The sequence below is a fragment of the Hypanus sabinus genome, chromosome 28 (genome assembly GCF_030144855.1).
Source record: "Hypanus sabinus isolate sHypSab1 chromosome 28, sHypSab1.hap1, whole genome shotgun sequence".
Lineage (NCBI taxonomy): Eukaryota > Metazoa > Chordata > Chondrichthyes > Myliobatiformes > Dasyatidae > Hypanus > Hypanus sabinus.
The window spans coordinates 11,936,714-11,953,816 of NC_082733.1; the positions used below are offsets into that span (position 1 = coordinate 11,936,714).

The 17,103-nt window shown below is 45.1% G+C and overlaps 1 protein-coding gene across 4 annotated transcripts in view; it reads right to left on the reverse strand.

The window, feature by feature from the left end:
* lrrk1 (leucine-rich repeat kinase 1) overlaps nucleotides 1-17,103 on the reverse strand; it is a 216,811-nt gene that overhangs the window by 146,303 nt on the left and 53,405 nt on the right. For all 4 annotated transcript variants that reach the window (XM_059952613.1, XM_059952611.1, XM_059952612.1 and 1 more), the window contains 6 exons: nucleotides 14,330-14,501; nucleotides 9,249-9,428; nucleotides 5,407-5,555; nucleotides 4,026-4,252; nucleotides 2,910-3,037; nucleotides 1,267-1,430 (listed from right to left, as the gene is read on the reverse strand). In XM_059952613.1, coding sequence (XP_059808596.1) covers nucleotides 1,267-1,430; nucleotides 2,910-3,037; nucleotides 4,026-4,252; nucleotides 5,407-5,555; nucleotides 9,249-9,428; nucleotides 14,330-14,501 — 1,020 coding nt within the window. The remainder of the gene's footprint in view (nucleotides 1-1,266; nucleotides 1,431-2,909; nucleotides 3,038-4,025; nucleotides 4,253-5,406; nucleotides 5,556-9,248; nucleotides 9,429-14,329; nucleotides 14,502-17,103) is intronic.

Consider the following 17,103-nt stretch of genomic DNA (forward strand, 5'->3'; position numbering starts at 1 on the left):
CGTCATGCAGGAAGCAAGACATTGCCTCTTATTGACAAACTATTTTTAAAGTATTGAATTCTTCAGATAGAACTCTCCACTTAACTGTTAAGATTTTGCTGTCCTTTGAAATCCAGTTTTTACATCTGTAGATATACAATGTCTATCCAGTGATAAAGTTATCACCATGGAAACAGGGAACATGAAGACCTGCTCTCTTTCCACAAATGATACCTATTTTTATTTCAGAATTCCAGCATCTGCAGCAGTTTATTTCAGTACAAGTATAAAACAACTAAAAATACAGAACGCTGAAAAAGCATCAGTGGGTCAAGCAGTATTTGCAGAAAAGGAACAAGTCTAAGGCAACGTTTCAATTCGAGACCCTGCATTAGGACAGAGAAAGAAGAGTGACGATTACCAGTACACAGCAGTACAAGAGGCAGGTGGGACAGGGGTAGATAGAACCAAAATGGGAAGGACTCAAGGTGGAGAAATGATGGGCAAATGGAAACATTTGGTGGGGGGAAAGGTAAACAAAAGGAGAGGAAAAAGAAGCAGCAGGTGAGTGTGCGTGAGAGGACAATACTAGGGGGTGGGTAAACATAAATTGGAAAATGTAATGTTTGTGCCATTGGTTTAAGGTCTACCCAAGTGAACTATGAGATATTGTTCTTCCAATTTGTGTTTGGCCTCTCCATACCAATGGAGGACCCCGAGAACTGATGGGTTATTATGAGGGCGGAAGGATCGTCAGTGACATGTAACTAGGAACTCGAGATGGTCTTTGTGAACAGCAACTTTGTGACAGCAGAGGACATTCCATTCTCACCAGGACTGTTTTGACATAAGCTTCAAATCTGAAGAGAAGCCAGCTCTCCATTTTCCAGCTCACACTCATTTGCTTTTGACCCACCACCTTGTTGTTACTCTCACTCTGCGGAATTTTGCCATACCCTATGCAGCTTAACCTTCATTACTTTATTCTAAATAAAATACTTTACTGAAGGACATTCTGGGCCTAAAAATTCCAGTTTAGCATGGAAGGACTTGGCAATTAGCTTCTTCCCTCACGTCAAAAGATAGATCCCTTTGCCAACTTAAAGGAAAATTTCTCTCTATAATCCATTAACCAATAGATTTCATCCAATTTTAGTTCCATCAAGTTTCAGATGTGCTACAGTCTATTCTTTGAAATTCATGCAGATTTAAAATCTGGCAGATAATCCAGAACCCCAATCAATCATTTAAACAATTTCTTCATTAATTAATTAAAACTGCACTTACCAAAGGACACGCCCAAGGTTCAGGAAAGCCCTTCAGTGCATTCCGAGACACATTAAGATTGTTGAGAGACTTGAAACAATGAAGGAAAGTTGTTGGCAAAATCTCAATTCTATTGTCGGAGACATCAATCTCCCTCAGCTTTCGTAATCCAATCCAGTTTGTTGCTGGGATCAGAAGAAACAGTACATTTACCCGACTCATCAAACAAGAACAATTACAGCTGAACATTTTTCTGTCCAATCACAAAAATACTTGGATATTTACCTGAGCAATCACAAAAGACTTGTGACAGGGATGTAATGTTGAGGCTCTATAAGGCACTTGTGAGACTACACTTGGAGTATTGTGTGCAGTTTTGGACTCCTTATTTAAGAAAGGATATACTGACCTTGGAGGGGGTTCAGAGAAGATTCACGAGAATGATTCCAGGAATGAAGGGATTACCATCTGAGGAACGTCTGACAGCTCTTGGGCTGTACTCCCTGGAGTTCAGGAGAATGAGGGGGGATCTCATAGAAACATTCTGAATGTTAAAAGAACTGAACAGATTAGATATTGAAAAGTTATTTCCTATGGTAGGGGATTCTAAGACAAGAGGGCAAGACTTCAGGATTGAAGGACTTCCTTTTAGAACGGAGATGCACAGAAATTACTTTAGTCAGAGGGTGGTAAATCTGTGGAATTTTTTGCCACGAGCGGCTGTGGAGGCCAAGAGATTGGTTGTATCTAAGCCAGACAGAGATAGGTTCAGCCAGGGCATCCAAGGGTATGGGAAGAAGGCAGGGGAGTGGGGATTTCTGGAAGAATTGGATCAGCCCATGATTGAATGGTGGAGCAGACTCAAGGGGCCAAATGGCCTACTTCTGCTCCTATATCTTATGGTTTATGGTCTTATGGACTTAACTTTTCACTTGATCAGTAACATGAAATATTTAACTGTCTAATCACAATTGACTCAAACATTTATCTGATCAATAACCATGATTGAGTTTTTATCTGTACAGTCGTACACAGATTATTTCAGAGCATAAGAGGTAAGAGTAGAAGTCTTTATAGCCCTTCAAGTCCACTTCACGTTCAACAAGATCATAACTGGTCTTCTAGTTCTGCAGCGTGTTCTACCATTAAGATCACATTTCTTAATTTACTTAATGTATGGACATCTACTATTCTCTGTTTTGAATTGTATGTTCACTCACATAGCAACCCAAATGTACATGAGACCAATCACACAGGAGTCAATTATGTTGAGACACAAGAGGTGCAGAAGCAGAAATCTGGTGTAAGGAAGGTGATAAGTGGAACTGCATAAGGGAGGGACGATGAGCAGATAAAAACATTTGGAGGGAAGGGGATTGGAGAACAGCAAGTTAAGTGTATGGGTGATAGGTAGAATGAACTGGGTGACATGGGTTGGGAGAATGTATGGGAAAAAAGGAACCTGGGTCAATCAAGAGAGAGAAAAGAGCACAGGGGTATGGGGGGGGGTGGGTGGAGGGAGTGGTTGGGTTATTTGAAACTGGAGGAAGTGAAAACTAACTCTATTAATGCAGGAACATTTATCTGAGCAATCGTACAGGATTAGAACTTTGGAAATATCAGAATGAGTCTGGAACTTCCTAGACAATGCATAGTGCTCCTACCTTTCTCTTCATCAAATAACACGTTCAGTAGATTGCTGGAAGCTGTCAGTTTCTGAAGTTTAGGGAGATGCAAGAAGCTAGTGGGCAAGCAGGTCAGCTGGTTCCGTGATACGTCAATCTCCAGTATTCTGAAACAGCGTAATATTAGTTCCGTCATTACTGCTGCCTCTCCACTGAATCTACCACCATGCTCACGGTGTCTAACCGCAAATAGTACTAAGTTTGAGAAATTTATTTATCCTAAATCGTCATTCCTCCAAGTGGACCACAACCTTGTCACAGGGTTTGGAGGCTTGCGTGCCTCAGTGACCCGGAGAGCTCTGTTGGCTGGAGTCAGGGCCCTGTGCTTTGGCTCTTGGTAGGGTCACCCATGCCAAACAGGTCAAAGGGTAATGGCCAGACTAAGAGTGGTTCACCGGTCCTCCAGGTTCGGGGGTTCAACTCAAGGCGAACAACCCTGACTGGTAAAAAAAATAATTGCTACAAAAACAGCATTGAAGAATCTTTCTATATCTCTTTGGGAGGTAAGGACGGGCAGAGATGGAGGACTTCCATTGCTGCCTAAAAGCCAGTGGCGTAACGGGGAGTAAGTAAATCTTGCTTAGACATTCACCCGGGTTTGGTTACATGCTCCATCCCTGTCTTCACGACACTGACTGGCAAAAGTAAAAGTTACTGGCATGCTGATCGGTTAAATTGAGAGTAAGAATCAACTGGATTCAGAAATAAACTTAAGTTCAATAAAAAAATTACACAAATTCTGGGTGGGTTTGATGCACTTTAAGTGCTTTACCCAATTTTCCCCTCTGCTGTTGGCCACTTTTAATGACCTTGATACTACAGTCAATGAGTTGCAAAATGAAGTGTAATTTACAGAGCTGCAATGGCTGGGGTTGGTGGACTCTATAACAGTCAGCTGGTTGGTGAAACTCTGAGGACAGCTTGTTTACTGAAGGCCTCTCTATCATTCACAAGATGCTGCCTTCCCAGAGAGTGTCTTTTCAGCCTTGGCTGTTAAAGATTCTCAGCACCCACAATCTTGCTTTCACACCCATCGCCCTGCTTTCTTTAACGATAGAGCACACTGCAACCGGAGAAGCCAAGCCCTTCACTCACCCCGAACAGAGGATTTCTTCTGACGAGACTGCATCCGGCAATTCCTTCAGCTGGTTTGAGGACAAGTTGAGTTTCCTGAGGTGCACTAGTCCCCAGGGAATAATTGAGGGGAGGAGAGTGAGGCTGTTCCTGCTCAGATCGAGTTCTGTTATTTGATTGGACATATCTATGAACCAGTCCAGATCCAACCAAGGCAGCTTCAGGTGAGACCACTTCAGTGACTGGCCCTGTAATTCAAGTGCAAGAAACAGAAGCTCACAGCAAGAAGACACCTCAGTACATCCTGTAGTATGTGACAAAGCTTGTGAATGAACTGAAAAGCCCTCCGTCCGAGCAGAAGGCCACTTGACCCACTGTGTCTGAAAGAAAATCCTACTGGTCCCACACTCACTGCTCTTTTCCCAAATTTCTTCAATTGCAGGTATTTACCCAACTCACTATTGGTGCTTACCATTGTATCAGCTCCCTTCACCAGCACACAGGCTATTTCACATCATTGTGGAGAGACACAGCACAGAAACACCAAATCCTTGCCAACGACCAAGCTCACTAATCCTAACTCTCACTCTTGAGCAAGGACCAACTTACAGCACGCATCGCCTGACAAATGTTTGGAGCGCGGGTGGGATCTGGAGCTTCTGGAAGAAACCCATGCAACCACAGGACAAACATGCAAATTCCACACAGACGGCTCCTTTGTATTGAGGGAAATCTTGGGGCGGATGTGGAATGCACAGACTCTCACTCCCTGGGGCAGCTGTGAGTTACTTCCTCTTCCCCTCTCACTGTGGGGGGCAGGTACGAATTACTCCTTGCCATTCCCTGGGAAACTTGTGAATTGCCCCACCTCATACTCTGGGGCAGATCCCCCTCTTTATAATCCTGATCCCTTACTGATTTCTCTGAGCCGGCACAGACTGTCCAACGTGTGTCTAAAGCTGGAGATTTTCAGTGGCATAGTGGTTAGCACAACGCTTTAGAGAAATGGTGACCTAGGTTCAATTGCCGCCGCTGCCTGTAAGGAGTTTGCATGTTCTCCCTGTGATGGCAAGTTTCCTCCTGATGCTCCGGCCTCCTCTGACATTACCGGTTGGTAGGTTAGCGGTCATTGTAAGTTGTCTTGTGACTAGACTACAATTCAATCAGGGGTTGCTGGATGGCATGACCCAAAGGGCCAGCAGGGACTACTCTGTGCTGTTTTTCAATCATTCAATCAATAAATCAATCAATCAATCAGCTGTCCTCAGATCTCACTCCAAACATGAGGTCTACCCTCAAAAGCCTATTGACACATCCCTTGATTACCAACAATCACTCCTAGTTAGTTAGTAGTTAATTTTGTGTTTTGCCATTAGTTATCATCAGAGAAGTGCTGGCTCACTGCTTGTGTGGTTGACTCTTCGCTCTGGCTGTTCGGTTCTGTAAACTGTTTCCTCAGGAGCTTCTTGCTGAGCTGAGGGTAGTCCATGAGAGTGTATGAGGAGAACTGGGCTCCATTCTCCAGCAGGAAGATGGCAATCTCTTCATTTCCTGGTACAGAACAGACAGTCACATCAAAACCATAATCAACGATGTCGAAGTAGGAGGGCGAGGAGAAAAACAACACAAGAACTACCAACAAACCGACAGAAGTAGGAAATAATCAGTGAGCAACAGAGTCGGGGAGATAAACAAAACAGATGAAATACTGCAGCTGGTGAAAATCTGGAATAAGAGTCGATGCGTAGAAACCGTACAGCTTCGCAGGAGGTGGTGGAGTGACATCAAAAGGGGCATGAGCAGGATACTAGCAACAGTCTCAGCTGCTGTTTGCCATCAGTTACACTCCAGCCCTCAGATATGGGTTTCTTTCTACATAAATCATCTCCAATGTGTAGGTGATGACACTATGGGGAGAATTTTAAAAATGGGGCTGATGTAGGATTAGTGTAACAGGGAGGCTGCTGGTCAGCACAGACTCAGTAGGCCAAAAGGCCTGTTTCCAAGCCGTATCTCATGGTTTACATACATGGTTCAGCCTTCTTTCCAAGGCCAAGGAGCCCAATCTCGGGCCTGTCACTATGAGAAATGGCAGAAATTTAATGCTGACAAGTGCGAGGTTTTACACTTCGGTAGGACCAACCGGTGTAGGTTTAACATGCAAACACGAGGAAATCTGCAGAAATTCAAACAACACACACAAAAGAAGCACTGGTTTAACACAGTGAATAGTAGGGCACTGGGGAGTGTGGTAGAACAAACGGATCTGGGAACACAGGTTCATAATTCATTGAAAGTGGCGTCATAGGTAGATAGGGTCATTAAGAAAGCTTTTGGCACATTGACCTTCATAATTCAAAGTATTGAGTACAGAAGTTGGAATGTTATGTTGAAGTTGTATAAGACACTGTTTATGCCTTTTCTGGAGTATTGTGTGCAGCTTTAATCACCCACCTACAGTACAGGGAAAATTTACAAGGATGTTGCCTGGTCTGTAGGATCTAAGGAAAGATTGAATGGGTTAGGACTATATTTCTCAGAACAGAGCAGATTGAGATTTGATAGAGGTATACAAAATTATGAGGTGCATAGATAGGGTTAATGCAAGCAGCCTTTTTTCCACTGGGTTTGGGAGGGACTACAACTAGAGGTCATGGTTAAGGGTGAAAGTTAGGAAGTTTAAGGGGAACATGAGAGGAAACTTCTTCATTCAGAGGGTTGTGAAAGTATGGGATGAGCTGCTAGTGGTGACCGCACACTCGATTTCAATGGTTAAGAGATGTCTGGATAGGTGCATGGCTGATAGGGATATGGAGGGCTATGGTCCTATTGCAGATCGATGGGAGAAGGCAGCTTAAATGGTTCTGCATGGACTAGATGGGCTGAAGGGCTTGTTTCTGTGTTGTACTTCGACTGATTGGGGTATGAAAATGGGATAGGGTTTGGGATCAGGTGTAGAGAGCCCAGAAATTTCTTGGATGCTGCAGGATCCTAAAATCTTGAGTCATAGGGAGAGAGGTTGGGTGTGTTAGGACTTTACTGCTTGGAGTACAGAAGACTGAGGGATGACTTTATAGAATGTACAAAACCATGATGGATATGGATAGGATAAAAAGACTCGGCCTTTATTTCCAAGTAGGGGCTACTTAAAATATAGGGTTTAATGTGAGAGGTGGAAGGCTTAAAAGGGACTTGAGGGGCAACTTCTTCATGTAGAGGATGGCACGAAAGTGAATGAGCTGTCAGAGGAAGTGGATGAGGCAGGTACAGTAAACAACATTCAAAAGAGATTTGGGTAAGTACATGGATACAAGGGGTTTAGAAGAATACAGTCAAATGGGATTAGTTTAGACCAGAAGACCATCGAGTCTGCTCCGCCATTCCATCATGGCTGATTTATCATCCCTCTCAACTCCATTCTCCTGCCTTCTTTGACACCCTGACTAATCAAGAATCTAGTTTGGCGGGCAACATGGTTGGCTTGGACGAATTGGGATGAAGGGCCTGTATTTCTCTACGGAGAGTGTCAGAGAAAAGACTGAAAAACTGTTGGAACGCCAGGAGTCAGAAGGTGGGAAGAAGGCAGATTATTGGGTAAAGCGAGTGGGTAAACCAAGAAGACTAATCATCCTTAACTGATGCTGCACAAATCCGAGGGACAGGGATGGGTGCAACCAGCCCTGAAGCTCTAGCACCTGTGTGGGATGTTACCAGGAAACACCTGGATGAGCAAGTGCTAGGCAGCACCAACCTCGCTGTCTAGTACGCCAACAACCAAGGAGGTTCACGTCATTGGGCCAGAAGGAGCAGCGCGTCCTCAGTGAGTGAAGGAAGATTAGAACGCCATGTTACACTAACAGGAATGTGAGGCGCATTCTCCAAAAATCCTTCGCCTCTGCCATGGGCGATCAACTGGGTGTCCACCTTGAGCACAGGCCTTTGGGCCTGAGGCCGGGGAAGGATCACCAGCTCCTGTAGACCAGGTTTTGGCCGTGCATCAGAAGCAGGAGCCTCCACGTTTCCTTTAATGGGGCAACTAGAATTGCACACAATAAATGGAGCTGCTAATTTATTTCAATACAACTACATTTGTCATGCACAGTTCTAGTTGCCGCATTATAGGTGGAAAGAAGGTTGCAGTGTGGATCCGAGAACATCAGCTATTAGGAAAGGTTGGAAACACCTGGATTGTTTTCCTTGGAGCATCACAGGCTGAGGGGACAACTGACAGAAGTTTATGAAATGATGAGAGCCATAGATTGGGTAGAAAGTCACAATCTTTGTACAGAAATCTCTAATACTAGCGAACGTGCTTTTAAGGTGAGAGAGGAACCGTGTTGGGCACGTTTTTTGAATGTAACACACACAAAATGCCAGAGGAACTCAGCAGGCCAGGCAGCATCTATGGAAAAGAGTAAAAAGTTGTCGTTTTGGGCCGAGACCCTTCATTAGAACTGGTGAAGGGTCTTGGCCCGAAACATCAATCGTGTACTCTTTTCCATAGATGCTGCCTGGCCTGTTGAGGTCCACCAGCACTTTGAGAGTATTACTTTGACTTCCAGCATCTGCAGGTTTTCTCAAGTTGTTGGAATGTGCCGCCAAGGGCGGCAGAACCCAAGGCAATAGTGATGAGGAAGAAGTTTTTAGACAGACACATACATGAATGTGCGGTGAACGGAAGGATATGGATTGTGTACAGGAAGAAGCAACTTAATTTAATTTGGCATCATGCTCAGCACGGAAATCAGGAGCTGTAGGGCTTGATCCTGTGTTGTACTGTTCTATGTTCTGTGTAAACCAGCATCACCCAGAACATGCCCTCTTATTGCTGCCACCAGGGAGGAGGTATTAGAGCCTGAAGCCACACACTCAACAATTCACCTGGCATCAGATTTCTGAATGGACACTGAACCCATGAACACTGACTGCCTCACTATTTTTTTTACATGACTTATTTTAACTATTTTATACAAATATATATATATTTCAGTTTTTATCATTATGTATTTTAATGTACAGCTATTGCAAAAACAATAAATATCACAGCATATGCCAGTGATATTAATCTTGATTCTAATTCATGGGCAGTTGCTCCAGCTGGCCATTCTATAGACAAATGATGCACCCCTTCCTTTATTGGCTTGGGTGAGTTTTGTATGGAACACATACACACAAGAGCCAGGTTTGGAGAATGCTGCTGCTCATGTACCGTGTACACCCTAGGAGACGTGAAGACCCACGTACCTGCCTGCATCGCTGCGTACAATGGCTGCCCAGTGATGATGGGATAATTCTGTGACTTCATCCCACAGCTGTTTGCCTCTGCCTTGTACTCAAGCACCAAGAGCTGCACAATAGCCATGTGTCCCTGGCTACAGGCCGCAGCAAGCATCCAGCTCAGTAGGTCCTTGTCTGGGCACGTACCTGTAATGAGCACATTCTTGATGTAGTTAGGTAACAAAAGGATACACGCACGATAAGGTCCCGCTTCCACTCGAGAAATTCAAGACCCAGGATTCCATTGTATTTTGTCTGTGTGCTGCATTTTAACTAAGGCTCTCCCTTCCACCCATTTCTAACTTTTGGCTGGATTATTCTTCAACACTTAATGTCTTTTAATTGAGATTTAATTATCTGCTTCAACAACTCCTTTCAAAAATACTTCTGCAAGCAGGAACACCATGTTCTCAGCCTCCTCCACTGCCAAATCGAGGCATAATATAAGTTGAAGGAACACGTCCTCACATTCTGCCTGGGCAACCCTGCCACCTCCGCTCTGTCATTTTCTCCCCCATTTCTCTTTCCCCCATCACCCTATATCATCCCCCTCTCCATCTGCTCACTACCCACACACTTCTCCCACTGATTCCTCTCCTCCCTACCTTTATTCCATGTTTTAGTTTCCACTCCTAACAGATTCCATCATCTTAACCCCTTGTCTCTTCCACCTATCACTTCCCAACTTCTGACATCATTCTGACCCGCCTACCTCCCACATCTGCTTATCAACCCCATCACCTGGATCCACCTATCACCTGCTCCACCTCTTTATACCGCCTATCTTCCTTCTTTTATTCCATTCCCGATGGAGAGTAACAACATAAAGCACTAGCTGCCCAATTCCCTCCATCCATCCTGCCTGCCCTACTGAGCTCCTCCAGCACCTTTCTTTGCTTCTCCAGATCACCAGCGTCTACAGCTTCTTGTGTCTCTTCTTTTTGCTGAGCTTCCTTTTCCCAAAAATCTGGATTTCCACCTTTTCTTCACCACTTTAGGGAATCCTGAAGCACCGTTCAGCCAAAGTAACAGCTCAGAAATGCAGTCAGTAACCAGCAACAGATAGTTTATTGGCCTTACAAAGTACTGGCTGGAGAGAGACTTGATAGAAGTGTACGCAATTATTAGTACCCCAGATGCAGTGGGAAGGAACTACTTTCTTTAGCTGACAGGTCAAAACCAAGGGGCCAGAGATTGAAAGAAATTGCTTGAGGAATTCAAAACAATAAGATACACAACTTGCTTCTCCGCTTTACTAAATACTGACTCCTCATCAAGATGTTGCCATTTGCCTCAGAGAGGGGATGTTCATTTAAAAGAGGGAAATAAAATCCAGCAACACACTGCAAGGGAAGGAAACTGGAAATGAAAGACCAAAGGAAAATATCTTTTAAAGGAAGATTTTGTGTACCTCAACGTTGCTACTGTTCTTTATAAATCTATTGACAGATCATTGAGACACTATAGCACAGGAGTCCAATCAGCCGATCAAAACCACGCTGGCTCTCTGCTTGGTGCTGTAGCCCTGCCAGTTTACCACCCTCGGTGTTTTTAGAAGTTGTTGAATCACCTCTCCTTCCATCAGCATCATAGAGAGTGAGTTCCAAGTCAGTACAACACACTACACAAAAACTCCTCTCTTCTGCACACTCCGCCCCACTGGGTCTCTTACCCAAATCTTAAATCTATGAAGCCTCATACTTTAGCCATCAGCTAATGGGAATTGCTATTGCTACCTATATCAAATTTTCCTTCATCCTCCTCCTCTCAGAGCCAAGCAACTCGAGCTTCTCTTGGATTAACTGACTCATCCACCGCCTGTTTCCAATTAACCCTCTGTGCCTCTTCAAAGACCTTCAGTTCCTTCTTAAGCTTTAGTAGCCAGAGCTGGCCAGAATCCCAATGGCATGAAGGTTCTCTGCTTTAGTATTAAGTCCCTCTGCCCATGTAAGCCATGGTACCAAGCGTGTTCCTAATTGTTCTTAATGATCTTTGTACATAAGTCTCCAGCTTGTTTCCTTGAGAGCTCTTTAAACAGTTCCATTAAGTCTCTGCTGCTACTCTCCCCATGTTCCTTTCATCCCTTTTGACTTGGCACACCACTGAGACGTCATGCATCAAATGCTCGAGACAGAGCACAGGATGGTTTAAATTAGGCAGGGGTCACTGACTGCTCAAGGTCACGGATTCTCTCAAGCATATTTTGTTCTAAGCCCATTTTATTTGGCTGAGGCTCTTTCTACAAACAGTTGGGGGGGTGCTACTTAATGTTCCAAATGGTGGGGCAGAGGCTTCCTGAGGCCATGGCAGATCCCAGATTTTATTGGAAAAGCCTTGTCTGCTGATGACACACCAGAAGAGTTTGAGAATGACTTGGATAATTCCCTTATACTGCGTATCCTCTTAGATCTTCCCACGCCTCACCTTGCCAGTCCCTCTACACAGTCAGCATCTGCTCCCACAGCATGTACCTACTGATAAGCTTCCACTGCAGACCATCAGAGAATAGTCCCAAGGTGCCTCTAGAGCAGTGGTCCCCAACCACCGGGCCACAGAACACGTGCTGCCAGGCCGCGAGGAAACGATATGATTTGGCGATATGAAACAATATGAGTCAGTTGCACCTTTCCTCAGTCCCTGTCATGCCCACTGTTGAACTTGAACGCATGCGAGGTCATTATCCACGTGAGGTCATCAGTCATTAACCTACAACTACTCGATGAGTAAAAAACAAACTTCGCTTGAGAGTTTCTTTGGAAGAGGTGGTAGGGACATAAAAGGCCTAACAATGATGACAGCTGAGGCCGAGACTGCAAAAAAAAAAAAAGAAAGCTTCCTTCAACAGAAAATACGACGAGTTGTACATAAAATATGGCTTTAATGTGACCGGTGACTCGTACGCTCCAAGCCCCCTGTGTGTGATATGTGGAGACAAGCTGTCTAATGAGGCAATGAAGCCCTCAAAACTGCTTCGGCACCTTGAGTCCCAGCACCCTGCACTTAAAGACAAACCCATTCAGTTTCTTGAGCAGAAAAAATGTGAGCAGGCGGGACAAAAGCAAGTGCTGAGAGCCACCACCTCCACAAGTGCTGCTGCTCTGAGAGCGTCATACTTAGTGGCCAGCCGTGTTGCTGAGGCTAAGAAGCCTTTCACTGTTGGTAAAGAATTGATTCTGCCTTCTGCCAGGGACATGTGCCGTGAACTGTTGGGAGAAGCTGCAGCTAACAAGATGGCACAGGTTTCTCTTTCAGCTACCAGTTTCAAGGAGAATCGATGACATAGCGGAGGACATCAAAGCACAGCTGTTGGAACGGCTTAACGAGTCAACACGGTATGCCATCCAGGTCGACGAGTCTACCTATGTTGACAACAAGGCAATACCGCTGGCTTACGTGCGATATATATTTCAAGATGATGTGCACAAGGATATGTTGTGTACACTGCTGCTGCCAGCTAACACAACTGAGGCAGAACTATTCGTCTTTAAACGACTGCATGTCAGGCAAACTGGACTGGTCATTCTGTGTTGGAATATGCACAGACGGGGCTGCAGCTATGACTGGACAGCTGTCTGGTTTCACTACCCAAGTCAAAGAAGTTGTTCCTGAATGCGAGTCTACACATTATGTCATACACAGGGAAATGCTAGCTAGCCAAAAAATGTCACCTGATCTTAACAGCGTATTGAGTGACGTTATTGAAGTTATCAATCACATCAAAGCAAGAGCCCTTAACTCATGTCTGTTTGAGTAGATTTGCGAGGAAATGGATGCAGAGCACAAATGCCTTCTCTTACACACTGAAGTCAGGTGGTTATCAAGGGGGAGAGCCCTGGCCAGGGTTGTTGAGCTAAGAGAGCTGCTACAGAGATTTCTTTCAGGAAAGAAGTCACCACTGACAGCAAACTTCAGTGACAAGGAGTGGATAGCAAAACTCGCTTATCTGTGTGACATCTTCAACCTGCTCAATGAACTCAATTTGTCACTTCAGAGGAGAATGACAACTGTCTTCAAGTTGGCAGATAAAGTGTGCCATCACCTATCTTCGCTGTCGATAGAATTCGAGCGTTACTTCCCAACTGCAAATGACCCAAGATGTGCAAAGAAATGGGTCTGTGACCCATTTGTGAATGTCCCCGGTGAATCATTCATGTCAGGGCGGGAAGAAGATCAACTGCTCGAGCTTGTAAATGACGGTGGGCTGAAAAGTATGTTTGACATAACATCTCCGCTGGCATTCTGGATCAAAGTCAAGGCTGAATATCCTGAGACAGCCACAAAAGCACTGAAAAAGTTGCTTCCATTTCCAACATCATATCTCTGCGAAGCGGGGTTTTCTGCAACGAAGACTAAATTGCAGAATAGACTGGGCATAAGGACCCCCCTTCGAGTATCACTCTCTTCCATCACCCCTTGATGGGACCGTCTTGTTGCTGGGAAACAAGGCCAGGGCTCCCACTGATTCAGCGATATTGGTGTATTGCAATGATTATATATGTTCATACAAGGAAAATATGCGCTGTGTGTTTAATATCCAAACGTTACTTAAAATGTCATGATGCTTTTGACATGTAAGTGAGTTATAGTTGACTTATCATTATATTCATGCAAGGAAAATATGTGCTGTGTTTAATATTAAATTTGTTAGATAAACCCTTTTAGAAACAAGAGTGTATTAGCCACTTATAAGTGATTTATAGTTGACTTATCACCTATATTCCGGTCGAGATTAACACCTCCCCACCTCCCCCTCACCATCGGCCGGACCGCAAGAATATTGTCAATATTAAAACGGTCCGCGGTGCAATAAAGGTTGGTGACCCCTGCTCTAGAGAATGTTACATGAGTAAACCTGTCATGCAGCTGTGTGAGAAGAAATTGAGGCATTTGGTAAACCACTTGTTGGAGTTATCAGTTTAAAGGAGCATCTTAAAAGAGACAGAGAGGCTTAGGGAGAATCTAAAGCTCCCACCGGCCCTGACCACCCAGTATACAGAGGCTGGTATTTCCATGACTGTCTTTTGCCTGTTAGATGATGGCATTCTCACCTGGCATGGAATTCAGTAACACTCTGACGACGTCCTCGTGTCCCTGATGAGCAGCAATGATAGCAGGGTTTTCGTGACTGGGCTCTTTCGACAGTTCCACCTGTGCCTCCTGCAACAGGTAGCGGACCACGTCCACGTCTCCATTCGAGGCAGCGACGGCCAAGAGTTCACACTGGGATATGGGAGTGGAAGCAGTTAGACCCGCAGCAGCTGAACAGTAAGCAGGCAGCCTGCGTCCCTCTGTCCCTACCTAGCCTCTCGGCAGCTTAATGCTAATTTGCTGTTAACCTACTTTCCCATCCCCTCTCATTTTGCCTTTCGTCACCCCTTGGGAGCTACACAAAGAGTAAGATGTGCAAAAATGGTGGAACCTCTCTCAAAAGGGACCGAGCAGAACACTAGGAAAACATACCACTTTACTTAGGCAAAGGCCCAGCATTGCTTTAAAGGCTCCCCACACAATGCCGGAGGAACTCAGCAAGTCCTTGTCTATGGAGAGCAATAAACTGTCAACGATTGGGCTGAGACCTTTGATCAGGTGTGGAAAGGAAGAGAGCAGAGAGGTGGGAAGAGGGATCTGCAGAATCTGATTGTGATGAAGGGCCCTACTTGGAATCAGTTCTCAGAGTCAGGGAGTCACATAAACTGCACAAAGACCCTTCGGCCCACAGAGCATTAAGCATCCACTTACACTTATCCCATTTTACATTCCCACCACATCACTCTGCCTCTGACCTGTACTAATGGGATGGGATGTGGGAGGACACCAGATCATCCAGGAAACAGTGTGTTGTCTCCTGGAGAGCATGCAAACTCCACAGAGGCAGCATCAGAGTTCAGGAGGTGAGGCGGTGGGATACCAGCTCTGATGGCCACAGACAGTTGGGGCCGAATGGCAATACGCTCCTATTGCCAGGCCTGATGGATCCTTCAGAAAGCCCAATCACCATGACAACTGGCCCCAGTTAGAGTCAAACCACACTGCAGAAAAAGACCCTTCAGCCCGCCGAGACAATACTGACCACTGAGCAACCATTTACACCACTTCTCCACACACTTCCATTGACTCCTTTCATCGATACTACCCCTCACCTGCACTCAAGACATCTAACTACCAAGTCACATGCCTCGGCATATGAGAAGAAACCAGAAACCATGGAGAATACGCAAAGAACATTTAAACTCCGCATAGACAGCGCCCGAGGTCAAGATCAAATCCAAGCTGGTGGATTTGCAAGGCTCTGCCAGCTGTGTCACAACTCTTAAGAGGGGAGAGGTCAATGGTGTAAAGGCCAAGCCACATGGAAAATTTAGTCATGAACAAACTGTTCCCCGACCCCACCTAAACCCACTCAGTGACAGCTACATCCAAGGGTGGTTGAGTTTCATTCTTCTGGTAGTCCAACATCAGAAGATAAGAGACTGAGTTATAGGCAGGGACTAGGCAGGCTAGGACTTCATTCCTTGGAGTGCTGGAGACTGAGGGGTGATCTTATAAAGGTGTATGAAACCATGAGGGTGTGGATGGGGTGAGTGTACTCAGTCCTTTTTCCCTAGGGTTGAAGAACCAAGGATGAGAGGGCACAGGTTTAAGCTGAGAGGAGCAATGTTTATTAACAGCCTAAGGGGCAAACTTTCTTTTACACAAAGGGTGGTATGCATGTTGAATGAGTTGTCGGAGGAAGTGGTTAAGACAGATACAACAATAAATTTTAAAAGAAAGTTGTATAGGTACATGGATAGGAAAGGTTGGACGGTTATTGGCCAAACACTGGCATATGGAACTAGCTTGCATAGGCTTCTTGGTTAGCAGTTGGTTCGAAGAGCATGGTTAGAACATAGAACAGTAAAGCACAGGCCATTCAGCTCACAATGTTGTGCTGAACCAGCTAGAGGGAAAATCAAAACACCCAAACATTAATCCCTCCTACCTACACCATGTCCATATCCCTCTAAATTTCTCACATTCATGTGCCGAGCCAAACGTCTCTTAAAAGCCTCCAATGTATTTGCCTCTACCAGCACACCAGGCAGCACATTCCAGGCATCCACCACTCTGAGTAAAAAAATTATCCCTCACATCCCCCTTGAAACTACCTTCTCTCACCTTCAAAGCACATCTTCTGGTGTTAGATATTTCAACCCTGGGAATCAGATAGTCTCTGTCCACTTTCATAATCTTATAAGCCTCTATCAGGTCTCCCCCTCAGCTTCCAGTGCTCCAGAGAAAACAGTCTGTTTGTCGTGATAGGACACGCCCTCTAAACCAGGCAGCATCCTGGTAAACCTATTCTGCACTCTCTCCAAAGTCTCACCATCCCTCCTAAAGTGGGGTGACCAGAACTGTCTGCAATAGTCCAGATGTGGCCTAACCAGAGTTTTATAAAGTTGCAACATAACCTCTCGACTTTGAAAGTCAGTGCCTCAACTAATAAATTAGCCTTCTTAACCACCTTATCCACCTGCTCTACGTCCCAGACAAAGAATGTCCAAGAGCTTTGTGATTGAGCAGGCGATTCCCCCAGGATCCTGGGGCCCCTCCAATCTTTGAATGGTTGCCTCGAGCAGATAGGTGCTGGACTGTTGCAGGGGCAATGAAGCATAGTAACTCCTGCCACCCTCTGGCACTCTGCTGGATCCAAACAGCAACCAACCCTCAGGAACGTAATCGTTACATCCTGGGAAAGTAGAAGCAGATGACAGGGAGGGCAGCGGAGGTTGAACCTCTGAGTATTTGAAAGGCAAAGGCAGGAAGAGGTCTGATAACTCCTCTG